The 17,851-nt window shown below is 45.9% G+C and overlaps 1 protein-coding gene across 4 annotated transcripts in view; it reads right to left on the bottom strand.

The window, feature by feature from the left end:
• The window catches only part of PITPNC1 (phosphatidylinositol transfer protein cytoplasmic 1), a 219,308-nt gene that overhangs the window by 69,101 nt on the left and 132,356 nt on the right, over positions 1 to 17,851 (bottom strand). For all 4 annotated transcript variants that reach the window (XM_036339894.1, XM_036339895.1, XM_036339893.1 and 1 more), the window contains one exon: positions 10,824 to 10,895. In XM_036339894.1, coding sequence (XP_036195787.1) covers positions 10,824 to 10,895 — 72 coding nt within the window. The remainder of the gene's footprint in view (positions 1 to 10,823; positions 10,896 to 17,851) is intronic.

Raw genomic sequence — 17,851 nt, 5'->3', positions numbered from 1 at the left:
AGGAGGTGCTAATTCAGCCTCTGCCTGAGGCCACACAGCAGGAGCCACGAAGAGGCTCAGCTGTGAAGCAATGCAAGCCGCTACGGGGCCTTGGGCCTTCTCTTGGAAGTTCCAGGTCTGCCTGGTTCGGCTGCAGTTAGGTACATTCACATGCAAAAGCCTCTGCCGCAGCCTGGGTGGGGCGGGGTCTCAGGGAGTCAGAGGGCGGAGAAAGCAGCTATGGCCGATTCTCCGCCCGGAGTCGCGCGTCTCAGTGTTCCGGTAACGGCTGCAAGCACCTCTGAGGGAAAGCCGCCCTCAAGTTCGCTCGCTGCCGGACAGACCAGCCTCTCCCCGTATGAGTCCTGGGTCCCCAGAGACTTCCCGGAACCGGAGTTCAGAGCAGTCAGGAGCTTGTGACTCAAAAAGTCCGCCGCGTCCTCAGGTGCTACCCCCTTTCCTCGCGCGCGCCCGCGCCGCTGTACCTCTGCACTTCACCTCCGCAGCGCCTCTGGCTCTCAGCGTGCTTTTCTTTCCTTCTAGTTGTGGAATTTACACTCAGCCAGCCTTCCTGTTGTTCTGGATGATGTTTGCTCAGTCCTTTGCGGTAATTTTCAATTGTTGTGTGAGGCGATAATTTCCCGGTGTTTACCTATGCCGCCATCTTAGTTGCTCTCCAAAATATATTTTTTTTTAAAAAGAAAAACTCCTTTTGCAGTTTATTTTTTTTTAATATGGAGTGAGGCAGGGATCTAATATTTTATTTTTTCATAGGAAATGTCAATGGATCCAATGTCACTTTCTGAGAAAATGACTCAATGTCTTGTCTTCCTACTGATTTGAGATGCTTTATCTACTATATGTCAAACTTGCATTATCAGCTTAGGTCTATTTCTTTATTTGTGCCAATACCATACTCCTTTAATATGGCTTTGTTATCTGGTATGATGGCTCTCCCACCTCATTGTTCTTTGTTCAAATTTTGTCCTGGCTAAAGTCTTTTGGATGAGTAGAATCAACAATGATGCTGACAATAGTTATGATTAGGCTATTTTTTCCTGTTTCATTAATGAAATCCTCTTTTGAGGATATCACTCAAAAGAGAGAGAAGACTGAAAACTTCTGCTTCATGGCACAGAAAAACAAAAACAAAAGACTCATGTAACCTTGAGTAAGTTATCTCTTTGCAATGTGTGAATAGCTTTTTAATTTTTATAAGCCTTTCTGTAAAAAGAACAAAAATACATATAAAAATAAAAAGTATTTGGGTGAATCATGTGAGAATAAGTTACTTCATTCCTGAATATGTTAACATGTATCCTAGGGACAGGGACATTTGCCTACATATTCACAAGGTAATGATCACAGGCAAGAAATTTAATATTGACTCAATATTATACCATACTATTTTCTAATACATGGTCCATGTTCAAATCTCCCCAATTGTCCCAATAATATCTTTTCTTGTTCCCTGTACCACCCCCCCCCCCCCCCCCCCGCTAATCTGGACTCTAATCAAGGATTAGGCATTACATTTAGTTGTTGAATTACTTTAGTTTCCTTTAATCTAGGGCAATTGTTTTTGGTCTTTAATGACATGTTCTTTTTTTTTTTTTTTTTTTAATATATTTTATTGATTTTTTACAGAGAGGAAGGGAGAGGGATAGAGAGTTAGAAACATCAATGAGAGAGAAACATCGACCAGCTGCCTCCTGCACACCTCCCACTGGAGATGTGCCCGCAACCAAGGTACATGCCCTTGACCAGAATCGAACCCGGGACCCTTCAGTCTGCAGGCCGACGCTCTATCCACTGAGCCAAACCGGTTTGGCGACATGTTCTTTTTTGGAGCGTTTTGGCTAGTTGTTTTGTAGTGTTTTCCTCAATTTGGCTTTGTTTGATTGCTTCCTCCTTTTTTTGAATCCAGGTTACACATTTTGGAAAGGATAATCAATAGATGATGGTGTCCTCAGTATGTCACAATGGAAGGCACACCATGTCAGTGTGTCCTATTACTGGTGATGAAAATTGGCTTACTTGATGGTATCCACTAGATTTCTCCACTGTTGGTAATTAATACATAAATCTGGGCTAATACTCAGAGGCAGTGTGAATTCTGGTTCCCCAATACTGCTTCACTCAATGATGGTAGCTTCCATGCATGACTCGTGTCTGAGTCTATTATTACTAGAGTAGCCGTAAAACGGTCGACCAGAACGTGATACTTGGTATTGCTTTTCTAGCTTTGACCTCTGTTTCCTAACTGTGATTCCGTCTAGTCCAGGGGTGGGCAAACTTTTTGACTCGAGGGCCACAATGGGTTCTTAAACTGGACCGGAGGGCCGGAACAAAAGCATGGATGGAGTGTTTGTGTGAACTAATATAAATTCAAAGTAAACATCATTACATAAAAGGGTACGGTCTTTTTTTTTTTTTTTTTTAGTTTTATTCATTTCAAACGGGCCGGATCCGGCCCGCGGGCTGTAGTTTGCCCATGGCTGGCCTAGTCCCTTTCATGCTGCTTCTGACCAGTTTGGTTAACTCTCTTCCTAACCCTCAGTACCAACAGGTCAGCACAGGCAGGCCGTTTTTGTTGGTTTGTTTATTTTTAAATATACTTTTTATTGTTGATAGTATTACAGATATCTCCCTTTCCCCCCTCTTTACCCTCATCTTCCTGTGTCCATGGGCTATGCCTATAAGCTTGCAGGCCGTTTTTAGGTTCATCACAGCACTGGCGAACCAAGTTTAACCAGAAAGCAAATACTACTGTAAGCTATCTCTATTAATAGTAACTATTACTAGCAATAAGTTCTAGCTTCTCTGAATGCAGAGATTACCTGCATTGTGACTATACCCAGACAGAAAGCTCCTCCTAGAGATGAACAGACGCTCATCTTGCCAACATTATTTTTTTAAATCTGCTCTCAGAGCACAAATTGTACCACAAACAGCGAAGGCGACATCTTAAGGGACCAAACAGAATGTGTTTTCCATTGTCCTCAGAATGACACTATTAGACATGGATTGAGAAGGACATTGATTTCCCACTTCATGGACCAAAGTGGATAATAATCCTTCGAAACTGCAAATGGGGTGTCTTGTGCAGCCTTCTGTTAGCACGTACCGATTTATTCGAGACAACTGCAGATTTTGTAGGTGGCTGGTTATAATAATCTCAGGTTAAAAACAGAACTATAAAAGTTGAAAACAGCAGAGATCATGTCTAAAAATAAAGCAAGTGCTTTTTTTTCTTTCTATAATTCTCAATTAGAAGCCATTTAAAGGAGGAGATAATCAGCTTCAGACACCTGTAAATATGGGTTCTACGGTTCTCACTGGCACCTCTACTTTAAAAATTCATTTTGGCATGTTTTAAATGAATTATTTTACCCTACATCCATCCATACTGCCCTCTTGATGTAAAACAAAACAAAACAAAACAAAACAAAACAAAACAAAACTATCTGGCCAGTGTGTCTCAGTGGTTAAGTGTCCATCCATGAACCAGGAAGTCATGGTTTGATTCCAGGTCAGAGTTTTGGGCTCCATCTCCAGTAGAGGGCATGCAGGAGGCAGCCCATCAATGATTCTCATTGGTGTTTTTATCTCTCTATCCCTCTCCCTTCCACTCTCTAAAATCAATAAAAAATATATTTAAAGAAAAACAACTAATACTAATAATGAAACAAACTCCATGATGACTATTATAGTAACAAATCCTCCATAAGCAGAGCTCCCCTGGAAAGTGCCCTTTGTCAGCTGGTAAATTCAGCGGAAGCTATCTGAGGCCTGCAGAGGACCTTTTCTGGCCACCTCTCCAAGGCAATGTTAAGTTGAGCCAAGTCAACGCTTTGGAATGTTTATTTAATTCATACAAAAGGGGTGTCCATGCAGGGGAAGAAACTCAGGTAGACTTCGTAGTTCACTAAATGAGATAGTCTAATTCCCTAAAATGAAGTGCCACTCAGTGATTGAACAGGAGTCATAATCAAGGAGAAGAGATAATAATCAGAAGCTGGACTTGAAAGCCATGGGACCATCCTCCTCAGGCGCTTTCCGTCCTAGAGTATCTGGAACTTTCTCTTTTCTGTCACCCCTCTCCCTAGATAACCTCACTTATTTTCAACTCTGAATCACGACCTACACCTCTCCTTAAACTCCAGATTCATATATCCAACTCCTTACCTGCCATGTCCACTAGGAAGTCTCGCTGGTCCCTCGCACTGACTATGTCTCAAATAGCGCTCCTCCCCGCATAACTGGCCTCTCCTCCACTGTTCCCCACCATGGCCGCGGCACCACCACCACTCAGGGTCAATAGACAAAGCTGGAAACCCTGAGGTCATCCTTATTTTGCCCCCTTCTCATGCACCAATACCAACAGAAAGTCAGTTTCCAAAAAATATACATATCCCTCCTCTCATTATCCACTGCCACCTCTCCAGCCCGAGCCACCATCATCTTGGGTGTGGATTATTGCAATCACCTGCCAACCGAACTCCCTACTTGCGACCCTGCCAACCGTTCTCTATGGAATGGGCACAGCAAACATTTAAAAACATAAGCCGCCCAGTGTAACACAGTTTCCTAAAATGGATTCTAAAACAGAAAAAGGGACATTAGTGCAAAAACAGGCGAAATGTGAATAAAGTCTGTAGTTTTAAAAAATGTATCATCCTATATAAGAAAAGGCTAATATGAAAACTGTCCCCTCCACCGGGAGTTCGACCAGGGGGTGAGGCCGGGCAGCCAACCACCAGCAGCCCCTCCCCCCGGCCAGCCCGACCCAAACAGCCCAATTGGGGCAGGCCAGCTGAACCCCACCTGGGCACAAATTCATGCACCAGGCCTCTAGTGGTTATATAACTGTTAACAGTAGGGGAAGGTGGGTAAAGGGTATACAAGAACTCTCTGTACTATCTTTGCAATTTTAGTGTAAATTTAAGATTACAAACTAAAAAATTTATTTAAAAAACCCATAAGTCTAATTTTTCTCTTTTGGTTAAAATCCTTGCATAACTTCCTGTGATACTAAAATTCAAACTCTTTGCCATGTTCTCATAGGACTTCTGTGATCTGGCTTCTACTACCATTTTTAAAAAGATATATTTTTTATTTATTTTAGAGAGGCAAGGAGAGGGAGAGAGAGAGAGATAGAAACATCAATGATGAGAGAGAATCATTGACTAACTGCCTCCTGCATGCCCCACACTGGGGATCGAGTCCGAAACCTGGGCATGTGCCCTAACCAGGAATCAAACCGTAACCTCCTGGTTCATAGGTCAACCACTGAGTCATGCCAGCCAGGCACTTCCACATTATTTATTCTTATTTTCTTGATAAGAAAACTAAGATTCCACTGCTTAAGGTCAACTAGTTGTGGGACTTCAATAATGATCATTTTGTTTCACAGAGAACAACTTTGTGTTCTTTCATCACAACGCAGCTGAGCTAGACACTAAATCAATTCCAAATACTTTTAGGCAACCTCCAAGGAGAGCTCTGTGAAGGACAGAGCCTCCTGCTTCTACGAAGTCAACTGGACACATTCTTTCCATCTGCTCAGGAATAATGGCTAATGAGAATAAATATGGTGCCTTCAAGCCTTTTATTGTGTGTGGTGGTGGTGGTAGTGGTTATAAACCTGCTTTTTGTAAGCTGTTCTGTTTCCAGGGGTATGAAGAAGTAGAGAAAGTTAGAGAATCTGATATCCTAAGTTTCACAATTGGTTTTTTAAATAGTACTTAGTATTTTTTTAAAAATTTATATTCTGCCCTGACCGGTTTGGCTCAGTGGATAGAGCGTCGGCCTGCAAACTGAAGGGTCCCGGGTTCGATTCCGGTCAGGGGCATGAACCTTGGTTGCGGGCACATCCCCAGTGGGGGGCGTGCAGGAGGCAGCTGATGGATGTTTCTCTCTCATCGATGTTTCTAACTCTCTATCCCTCTCCCTTCCTCTCTGTAAAAAATCAATAAAATATATTTTAAAAAAATTTATATTCTTAGCCTCGATGCCCATCAGATTCACCTTGGGGAGTGTTATGAATCCTAATGCCTGGACCCCACCCCCGACAAATGAAATCCGAATCCCAGGGGAAGGGATGGTGGCATCAATGCTAAAGCTTCCCAGGTGACTTTACTATCAGTCATGATGGAGAACTATTTGTCTAGATCAGGGGTGGGGAACCTTTTTTCTGCCAGGGGCTATTTGGATATTTATAAGAATATTCATGGGCCATACAAAATTATCAACTAAAAAATTAGCCTGCTATCTTTGGTCAAACATTTAATTAACTCACTCCTAATGTCTTGGAAGGGACAGGCCAAAAGATTTTGAGGGCCTTATATGGCCTGAGGGCTGGATATTCCCTACCCCAGCTCTAGATCCTCAAATGGGTGGTGATCTATCCTATAAATCGAATATCCTACACCCCACCCCAAAGAGGACTTACCAGGTTTAACTGGAGGGCAGACTCTAAAAAGACATATACTCCCAATTCACAAATTCAGCTTTCCTAGAGGGATAATGCTCTGCCCTTCATGTGTGTTGACTAGTTAGACCAGCCTGCGCCTAGAGCCAATTAAATCCCAGTGGAGTGGAACCCAGGCATGAGCCATCGCTAAACCTCTCAGGTGAGGCCCATGTGCAGCCAAGCTGAGAACCACCACTTTAATGGTGCCTGCTTTGTTTGGAAGAGGAAGTAAAGGCAAAGCTGCCCCCATTAACCCCAGTGAACGACAGTAACCTGGCAGCAGCTATCATGCGTGCTAAGCACTGGCTCTCCCCATTGAGATTTATGGCCTTGGGCAAACAACAGAACCTGAACTTGGCATGGTGCCATCATCCCCAGCACTAATTACAGCTTAAATAATTCTCGTCAGTTTGTGCATAAAATAAATGAACCTCAATTTAAGACAACTTCCCCACTGTGTCCTGGTTAATGGATTCACAATATACAGGTCTTCACAATCATAAATAGACAAGTTTTATTTTCACACAGAGGAGAAGATATTTAAACCTAGTCATCTCAACATGAATTTTTTTTTTTTAAACTAGATATTGGGTCATGGAAAAAATATTGCTTACATGGTCAATGATAATAGGATAACAACATGTACTCTATTCAATCACTAATCAATACGATTATCACTAGCGTCTTTCAATTTATTCATTGCTTCTTGTCATCAATTTCATTCAATCTTTGGCAAGTAGGGGAGAAAACAGGTTGCAGACATCAGTATGAAGAATGGCAGCTGAATGATAAGACTATACACCCAGAACATGCAAAGAAAGAGAGTTTATTAAATAACTTGGCAAAGCAGTGAGAAGAGAAATATCCACTACTGCACTGTTTTCTTTAGCAACTGTCTCCCACCAAAAACCGCATCCTCATTCACGGACAGAAAAAGAACATGCCAGCACAGGCCATCTGCTTAAGGTTCCAGTTCTGAACCCCGGGACAAAAGTATCCTATATAATAAAAGGGTAATGTGCAAATTGACCCTAATGGCCAGGAACGACCGATTGCTATGATGCGCACTGACCACCAGGGGGCAGACGCTCAATGCAGGAGCTGCCCCCTGGTGGTCAGTGTGCTTCCACAGGGGGAGTGCCACTCAGCCAGAAGCTGGCTCATGGCTGGCCAGCACAGCGGCAGTGGCAGGAGCCTCTCTCACCTCTGCAGTAGCACCAAGGATGTCTGACTAATGGCTTAGGCCCACTCTCCTGGGGGCAGGGGGCCTAAGCCGTTAGTCTGACATTCCCTGAGGGCTCCCGTGCTGCCAGAGGGATGTCTGACTGCCAGGTTAGGCCTGATCCCCCAGGAAGTGGGCCTAAGCTGTCAGTCGGACATTACCCGAGGGGTCCTGGACTGTGAGAGGGCACAGGCCAGGCTGAGGGAACACCCTCCCCCTGCACCAGTGCATGAATTTTCATGCACCAGGCCTCCAGTCTTTTAATAATTAAAGTAAGCTTTATTACATAACAATATATTTCTCATAGTCTGATTTCAAAGCATTAACTAACTATGAATGAAATGAATGAAAACCAGTAAGGTCTTCCTTTTCTGGCTCCCTGGGACCAACCTTGGACCAGCTGGGTGATCAACAGCTACTGCTGAATATGTAAATGAGAGGAAGGTGAGGTGGCAAAGAAGTCTAACCAAGCTGGGGTTGGCACAGCTGGCCCAGTGGCCTCAGAAACAAGACCTAGGGATCTCAGGAGCAGAGCCAGGCAGAGTGCTGAAATGGGAACCTGGGCTAATGCATGCTTAGGCCCTCTTTTTAAAAAATATCTTTTTATTGATTTCTGAAAGAGGAAGGGATGGGGAAAGAAAAAGAAAGATTGGCTGCCTCCTGCACGCCCCCTACTGGGGATCGAGCCCACAACCTGACTGGAAATCGAACCGGCAACCTCTTGGTTGATGCACCGGACGATGCTCAACCAACAGAGCCACACCAGCCAGCAGGACCTCTTTTGTGTAACAAGATGGTGGGATGTGGACTTGGGCAAGCTGGGTGCCATGACAGAGAGATAGGGAGCTAACCCAGTGGTAGTTAGGGAGGAGGTAAGGCAGGTACAATAGTTGGCATTTCTCCCAGAGGAAGCACACTGTGATGACAAGGACTCTGCACAAATGCCCCTGGTTCCGTGCTTCTTTTGCAGGCTGGCCTAAGTCTCAGAGAGACCCAGCCCTGGCCATGGGCAGGGGATGCTGCTGATTCTAGATGGATAACCTGGTATTTTAAGTTCTTAGGAGAGGAGTAACAAAGCTAAATTCCTAGGAGAGTAGTGAAAAGAACTTAGCACCTGCCAAAAAGAAATACAAGATAATAAACGGCAATAATGTGAATTTTTTGGCTATTTGAACCAAGCAGAAGATAACTCAGAAGATTATGCTGTTCCTAACAACCTATGGGGATCACAGTGAGGCCACGTGACCTCCTTAGACCTTCACAAATGGAGGAGTTTTTAACTATGCATGAGGACAGAGCCCTACAGAAAAAGAGAAAGAAGAATTTGTGTGGGAAGACTACAAGATATTTAAAAAAATTACAATGTGCCAGGCAAAGCAGATTAAACATATCTGATCTGCATCCCCCTTTTCCTGACATTCAAGCCCACTTCACTGTCCAGTGACTGGCAGTTATTCAAGGAATATATGTATGGAATGCAGTGCAGTCATTAAAAAATCACACTGGGAAGGGCATTTCATGACATGTTAAAAAACAGCATATTATTATTATTATTATTTATTTTTTAGAAGTTTTCTTTTTTTTTTTTAAATATATTTTATTGATCTTTTACAGAGAGGAAGGGAGAGAGATAGAGAGTTAGAAACATCGATGAGAGAGAAACATCGATCAGCTGCCTCCTGCACATCTCCTACTGGGGATGTGCCCACAACCCAGGTACGTGCCCTTGACCGGAATCGAACCTGGGACCTCTCAGTCCGCAGGCCGACGCTCTATCCACTGAGCCAAACCGGTTTCGGCAAAAAACCAGCATATTATATGGCTCAATTTTAGGAGAAATGGTTAAAAAACAAATTCATCAATAATCTGCAACATGAACCAGAATGCTAATAGTAGTCATCTCTGAATTATGGAATTAGTACTGTTTTTTTCTCTTCTCCTTTCTTTCTTTCTTTTTCTTCTTTTATATTTTTCAAGTTTTAATAACCATGTGTTAATTTTTCAGTTAGAAAAAAAGCCATTGTTTTACAAGGGTTCAAGTTAAACATCCTGCAACACCATTTTAGACAATAAGGTCTTGATGAAGATGGCCACCACAGCACCTCTGATTTTAGGTTGCTGACAAGGAGAGGATCCTGAACTTTTCCATTGGGGTTACTACCCACTAGGGCAGTGATGGCGAACCTTTTGAGCTCGGCGTGTCAGCATTTTGAAAAACCCTAACTTAACTCTGGTGCTGATCACATATAGAAATTTTTTTTTTTTAATATATTTTATTGATTTTTTACAGACAGGAAGGGAGAGAGAGAGAGAGTTAGAAACATCGATGAGAGAGAAACATCGATCAGCTGCCTCCTGCACATCTCCTACTGGGGATGTGCCCGCAACCCAGGTACATGCCCTTGACCGGAATCGAACCTGGGACCTTTCAGTCCGCAGGCCGACGCTCTATCCACTGAGCCAAACCGGTTTTGGCTGATCACATATAGAAATTTTTTGATATTTGCAACCATAGTAAAACAAAGACTTATATTTTTGATATTTATTTTATATATTTAAATGCCATTTAACAAAGAAAAATCAACCAAAAAAATGAGTTCACGTGTCACCTCGGACACGCGTGTCATAGGTTCGCCATCACTGCACTAGGGGATGCTAACCACTGGGGACCCTGAACTTATTGGGGAGAGAGCACCCTTGCCACCTACATTCTCCTTTCCTCTGGAAAGTTCCAGAAACTCTGGCGAAGGCATTGAGCTGGGACAGTCCAGATAATACATGTAGAATGTGCACGTATATCTAATTGTATTCATTCATCTCTATAAATAAATGTTAACATGAGAAAATATGTGTTCAACCCAATGATCTGCAACCAAATCCGGGAGTTCCAGGCCCCCAGTGACAATCACTCCAGGTCACAGAAATCCTGCACATAAAAATGAGAAGAAAATCTAGACAACAAAATAATCCAGAAAGGAATCCCAGGTCACTAGCCCTCGGAAGCCAAAGCCAGAACTCTGAGGCCCCCAGGCACAGATCTTGCTGCTGGCCCTGGACACACAGGGGCCTGAAAAGTACTATGGCTCTCAGAGCCCAAAGGCAAGGACACAGTATGGCATGAGGGGTGTGGGGGTGGGGGCTACTCACGCTGTCGTTGCTTCCTTTGTTGTCCTCATACTTGGTTTCTATATGAATGGAGAATTTCGGCAAGAAGGAACACTATGGAAAAAGAGAAGGTTTCATTAGCATACCATTTTTTTCTATTCGCATATTCAACATAGGCTCTGGATGCTCTTCTGACCACTTGCTTGGGAACACTGTTTGTAACCAGAAAGGCTCAGATACCAGGTCAATATCCAAATTCAGACAAGAAAAGCCACCTTTGGCAACGTGAACACAAAATTTCATCCAGAAGTCAGGCTGGAGAGAATGCCAAGCAATGGAAGGCAAGTCACTGAAGAGGATGTTTTCAAAAGGATTGAGAGAAGCAAACACCTGAATCAGAGGCAATTCCAGCTTTGGGCCTAACTCTGGACAACAGCGATTACTGCTGGAACCCGGGGACCCAGCCTTACCCTCTTATAAACATTCATATAAAGCTAGACGGGGGCACAGCAGAACCTTAAGGTCATACATTACTGAAGTCAGAGAGACCTGGCTTTTAGTTTGGGTTTATCACTTGATAGCTATGTGACATTGGACAGACAAATTGATGAACTCTTCTGAACCCTAACAATATTAAAACATGGATACTAATTATTACCTAGTAGTGTGAGGGTTAAATAAAATCAAGGGCATAGAGTCAGCATTCAGTATGAGGCTACAGCTGAGCTTGACATAAAAGGTAGCCCCTCTTCCTGACGGCACAGGGGAGAGGAACCCCGAATGCTCACCGCCCTAGTGTCCCAGTTTCACTGAGTTACATTCTATGGATTCAGCGAGATTTTAAAGATTAAGGTAGCTTAATAAGAGGATTAAAAATTTTGTTTTTATTGATTTCAGAGAGAGGAAGGAAGAGAAACATCAATGAGAGAAACACCAATCAGCAGCCTTCTGCATGCCCCCTACTGGGGATAGAACCTGCAACCTGGGCATGTGCCCTGACCGGGAATCAAGCCTGCGACCTCCTGGTGCATGGGATGAAGCTCAACCAATTGAGCAACACTGGCCAGGCCAACAAGAGGATTTTGATGGATGTTGATGTAACCTCCCTCCTGCTGGCACCAAGCTGGGCATTAACTTTCTTGGCCACTGGAAATGGGATTGAAGACAATTGGGTAAAATGACCCAGCAACTCCACTGGGAGCTGCAGGTTTAGGAGAAATGAGAGTTGGACTGATCTGCTCAGTCCCCAGAGCACAGATTCGACCCTAGGCACTGGCCTAAATTCTAATTAATTTATGCTTTGCATCCATCCCAGGAACAAGGTACTATTTATTATTACCCTGCTCTAAAGATAAGGAAACAAAGGCACAGAGAGGTTAAGAAAATGGCTCATGATCACACAGCCAATGAATAGTTGAGTTGGGTTTGAAGGTCTGGTGGCCTGGGCCCAGTGTCCATCCCCACTGATTCTCGAAGTGGGGGTCTCTGAACTGTTAGGAGCAGCAGCAGCAGCAGCCGCCGCCAGCGTCTGGAACTCATTAGAATTGCAAATTCTTGGGTCCAAAACGACCCACTGAATCAGAAACTCTGGGAGCCCTTCTGTATTTAACGAGCCCTTCAGGGCCTGCTGATGCTCACCCAAGTGGGAAAACGGCCTCACTACTTCATGCATAGGAAGTAAACAGAGATAGCGCATTATCTAAAATCCGGAAGTCCACAGTACCCACCCTCACCCACAGTACTCATCCTCACCCGTGTGCGGATGGCTCCCTTTCAGCCCAGTGAAGACCCCGAGGCATCTATACAATAAGGCAGGGGCCTTGGATGTGCCACTGAAAATTCTCCTGATGCCACACGCCTGTGTGATTTGGCACTCATCTGTCTCAATCCGGTGAAACAAACAAGCTGAACCGTGCCTAAGGAAACTCAGAACCAGACAATCCCAGTAATTGCCCTTATGGAGAACATAGCTCTGCAGTTTCATTCATTGACACCTTCCTTGCAGTTTTCTCTCCAACCTCTCACTCCATAACTGCTGCCCTCACTCCCAGGTCCAGCGGGTTCCAAGGAGGGGCTGCTCATTGGGAATCAAGACCCTGAGGACTCAGCAGCTTGGAGCCCACAGTAGAGCTCTCCATCAACCTTGAACTTGGGGAGATGCACCTGCCCAAGACCCTTTTCAAAGCAACAAGCCTTCAGGTAAGCAGATTTGTCCTTTTTAACCCGTAATTCATATGAGAGTCAATCCAACTTGAGTACAGTACCAGCTGGCAAAAGAACAGAGCAGTGCAGCATGGGGACTGGGTTGGGTGCATCGGAGTGGAACCCCACAAGGATTTTTTATTGGTTGAACCTCTAAACCATTTATCTAAGGTCAAACAAATGAATCTTAGCATTTGGGTATTGAACCCGAATAGGAAAATAAAAACTCTTATGCAAATCAGCAGATGTTATTTTTGAGTTGAGGATTTGGGTTATTTTCATATTAGAATGGCAAGGCTGCCAGAGGCTGTGAGTGCACCTGGTGGGCAAGGCAATGAGAGGACCAGATCAGACAGGCCATCTCCAGGCGGGTCAGCATTTTTCTCCTACAGCAGTGGTTTGGGGCTGATAATTCCCTTGGGAACTCAGTGGGTGTTACTCAGAGCCCTGGAGAGTGGACCTGTCTTAAGTTAAAAGTCAGGTATATCTGTGGCTCGGGGCCTATTCAGAGCTGTCACTAAAACCTTTCCACTAAGATGTCCATGATGAGATAAACTTCTGCTTCCCCACGCAGGTTGGCATCCCTAAAAATAGGCCCACTGATCCTCATGGAGCCTTAGCTCTCAGCAGTACAGGACAGGAAAAAAGGTTGGGAACTCTGACATAACTTCAAGAAGAGACATTGGGCATGTCACCCAGTGGTTAAAACTGGATGTCTAAAGGATTGAGGAGACTCATACGTTCTATGGCACACTGAGCGGTTCAAGTCCCATTGGGCCACAACAACATGAAGGACAGACTAAAACACTCCTGTTGACAGAGTTCCCAGATGGACCCCAAGATTCCCAGCATCTGGGATACAAATCCTGTATCACTCCTCCCCTTAAGTGTGGACAATATCTAATAATACGGGATAGCAGCACATCTGATTAAATTATCAAAGCGATCAAATTATGCTACATTATATAAGGCTTGTGTTTGTTTTTTTAAAAAATATATTTCTACCAGAGGTCTGGTGCACAAAATTAGTGCACAGGTAGGGTTCCTAGGCCTGGCCAGTGATCAGGGCTGATCGAGCCTTCCAGCTGCTGGCTGGGGCCTTCCTTCGTTCCGCATTGCCTCTTGGTGGTCAGGACATATCACAGTGAGCAACAGAACTCCCAGTCTCCCAGTCGAACTCCCGAGGGGACAATTTGCACATTAGGTTTTTATATATATACTAGAGGCCCGGTGCACAAAAATTTGTGCACTCGGCGGGGGAGGGGTCCCTCAGCCCGGCCTGTGCCCTCTCACAGTCTGGGACCCCTCGGGGGATGACCACCTGCTGGCTTAGGCCTACTCCTCGGGGGATTGGGCCTAAGCTGGCAATCAGACATCCCTCTGGCAGCCCGGCAGCCCTTGGGGCATGTCCACTTGCCAGCGGGGAGCAGACCTAAGCTGCAGTCGGACATCCTTAGTGCTGCTGAGGAGGCGGGAGAGGCTCCCACCACCACCGCTGTACTGGAAGCCATCAGCCTGGCTTGTGGCTGAGCAGAGCTCCTCCATGTGGGAGCTCACTGACCACCAGAGGGCAGCTCCTGCATTGAGCGTCTACCCACTGGTGGTCAGTGTGTGTCACAGTGACCAGTCATTCCCAGTCTTTCTGCTGTTAGAATCAGTTTGCATATTACCCTTTTACTATATAGAATAGAGGCCTGGTGCACAGGTGGGGGCTGGCTGGTTTGCCCTGAAGGGTGTCCCGGATCAGGGTGGGGGTCCCGCTTGGGTGCCTGGCCAGCCTGGGTTAGGGGCTGATGGCTATTTGCAGCTGGTCACACCCCCTTCAGGGTGAGGGTCCCCACTGGGGTGCCTGGCCAGCCTGGACGAGGGGCTGATGGTTATTTTCAGGCTGCCTCCACCCCCTTTAGGATGGGGGTCCTCACTGGGGTGCCTGGCCAGTCTAAATGAGGGGTTGAGGGCTGTTTTCAGGCTGGCCAAGCCAGCGATGGAAGCTCCCAGCCTCTCCTTTTTTTCTTTTTTATTCTGTGATTTATTTACCTTCTATAATTGCAACTTTGTTGCTTAAAGTGGAGCTCAGAGCCAGGCTGCGGCAGGAGGGGAACCTTGGCTTCCTCCATCACTGGAGCAAGCAAGCCTCCTGCTCGCTTCAGCTGCGTGGCTGCCGGCTGCCATCTTGGTTGGGTTAATTTGCATGTCCTACTGATTAGCCAATGGGAAGTGTAGCGGAGGTATGGTCAATTACCATGTTTGTCTATTATTAGATTAGATATATAGATTGATTTCAGAGAGGAAGGAAGAGGAAGAGATAGAAACATCAATGATAAGAGAGAATCATTGATTGGCTGTCTCCTGCACACCCCCCACTGGAGATCGAGCCCAGCTTCTTTTCTCACAAACTGTGACTTTTGGCAGATTGCTTAATCCTCTTGAGCTTCAGTGTTCTCATCCATAAAATGGAGACAATACCAGCCTCACAGTAGGGTGAGGATTAAATGATATAACACATGTCCAAGACCAGGCAGTGTCTGCTAGAGCAGTCACTTGAGAAATGTGGGCCCATCCCATTGTACCCCTTCCCATGAATTAAATTCCACAGGCTACCTGGGGGGGAGGGGGGGGAAACAGAGCTGGGGTGGGGGAGTGCCTCTGCCATGTAGGTGTGAGGATGCACTGGGAGGCTGTGGGCTTTCTGAGGCGGTGACGACATGGGTGGTGGCCACGACACAGAGCTTGCTCACCTTCAGCATGGCTCTGGCCCCTGAGCTGCTCTGTTGTTGAGGACGTCATTACATCTTCCAGGTCCACCCTCTCATTGTCCTCCTTTTCCCGAAGGGTTCGCAGTTCCTTTTTCTGCACAGCAGCCCTCTCGTCTCACCCGTTCCCAGCACTCTCTAGACTCCCTGCCAACTTCGTGCAGGGAAACAAGCATACCACCAGGATCTCTGTGTACTTTCTTTTTTCCTAGATCTAAAGGCTTTCTGCTTGCTGGTTCACTCAGTCTTATTATGAAAACTGAGGTGCAAAGAAATTAAGAAATAGCATTTTAAAAAATCAGCATAACAAACACACAACAGCTTTTGGGAGCCGCGGGGTCCCACTTGATGACCCTGCTTCCAGGTAGAGGGCAGGTGGTGACTGAGCAGTGTGACGAAGCAGGGGACAGGCAGTGAGGTGCCCTCGTCCCCTGGAGCCTGGGGGATAGCATGAGTCATTTCAGCCCCTTTTTTGGGCCCATTGGATCTAAACTCTTTCTCATGAAAAATCTTTCTTTCTCTCTGTCTTCTGGACTACAAGAGCAGCGTGGCTAGAGGAACCTTAACTTCATTATATCCAGAGTTTGTTTTGCCCTCAACCCCCTAAAAATAGTAGTGGTGTCATGGAGAAATTTGGGAAATAAGACAAAAGATCTCTTGTCATTTCCAATTTTGATTTTCTCACTTGGATCCTCCCTACCCAGAAGAGTTTTATTAGTATTGTTGTCACCTGCTCCCTGCCACAACCAGCTTCCTCAGCAGCCAGGATCTGTGCATCTTTCATTTGCCTTCCAAACCCAGTGGCAACCACCCACCGGCATGAACCCCTTTCTATTAAGTGATCATCCAGTACCTGTGAAAGCTCTAGCACCTAAAACTAAAAAATGGCCCGGCCGGAATGGCTCAGTGGTTGAGCGTTGATCTATGAACCAGGAGGTCACAGTTCACTTTCCAGTCAGAGCACATGCCCGATTTGCAGGCTTGATCCCCAGTGTGGGCATACAAGAGGCAGCCGATCAATGATTCTCTCTCATCATTGATATTTCTATTTCTCTCTCCCTTCCTCTCTCTGAGATCAATAAATATCCTATCTAATAAAGATGGAATATGCAAATTGACCGTCACGCTGTCACAAAGATGGCTGTGCCCACAGTGGAGGCGGGGTTTCCGTAACACAAGATGGCTGCACCCACAGCAGAAGCCGAGTTCCTGTAATGAGCCTTAACCAGCAATCAGCAGGGACCTGAGGCTGAACCCCCTGCCTGGTGGGGCTTGACAGGGGACCTCAGGTTGCACCCCCTGCCCTGGCACCAGGCTGGGGAACCTCAGGCCGCGCCCCCCACACCAGCGCCAGGCGACCTCAGGCCGTGCCCCTGGCCTGGTGGGGCTTGACGGGAGATATCACGGTGCGCCCCCCACCCTGGTGCTGGGCCGGGGAACCTCAGACATGCCGCCCTCCCTGGTGCCAGGCTGAGGGACATAAGGGTATGTTGGGGGACCTGAGGCTGCGTGCCCCCGCCAGGCAGGGCTTGACAGGGGACCTGAGACTGTGCCCCCCAACCAGTGGGGCTTGATGGGGGACCTGAGGCTGCATCTCCACCCGGTGCCAGGCCAGGGGACCTGAGGCTGCACCCCCTGCCCAGCGGGGCTTGACAAGAGTGGGGCCGGCCAGGTCTGGATCTTGCCCAATGGGTGGGGCCGGCTGGGTCTGGGTCTCGCGCAATTTTGAGGCACCATGGGTGGGCAGGGACTTGACTCTGAGTCCTGCGGTGCACCCCAGACTCTGACAGGAGGAAGATTTTCATATACATTTTATTAATGTTCTTTCATCTCTGACATTTCGATTATAGAGAAAGGGCAAATAGCAACATTAAAATATTTCCTCTAATTAATCCCGTTTTAATGTGTACAAATTTTGTGCACTGGGCCACTAGTACATATATAAAATAATAAAACCAAAAAGTGCAGAAAAACGACAGTTCGGCAGTTCTCTGCTGAACATTTAAATGCTAGAACTTGTGTCTTTTGGAAGTGATGAGGGAATCTGCAGTCAGGAAGAATGCCAGGAAAGATGAGTGAAGTACCTGGGCCTCTGCAAGAATAATTTCCAGACAA

This window comes from Myotis myotis, unplaced genomic scaffold (assembly GCF_014108235.1).
Source record: "Myotis myotis isolate mMyoMyo1 unplaced genomic scaffold, mMyoMyo1.p scaffold_m19_p_17, whole genome shotgun sequence".
Lineage (NCBI taxonomy): Eukaryota > Metazoa > Chordata > Mammalia > Chiroptera > Vespertilionidae > Myotis > Myotis myotis.
The sequence above is the reverse complement of the archived record's forward strand: the minus strand, read 5'-3'. Positions and strand labels throughout refer to the sequence as shown.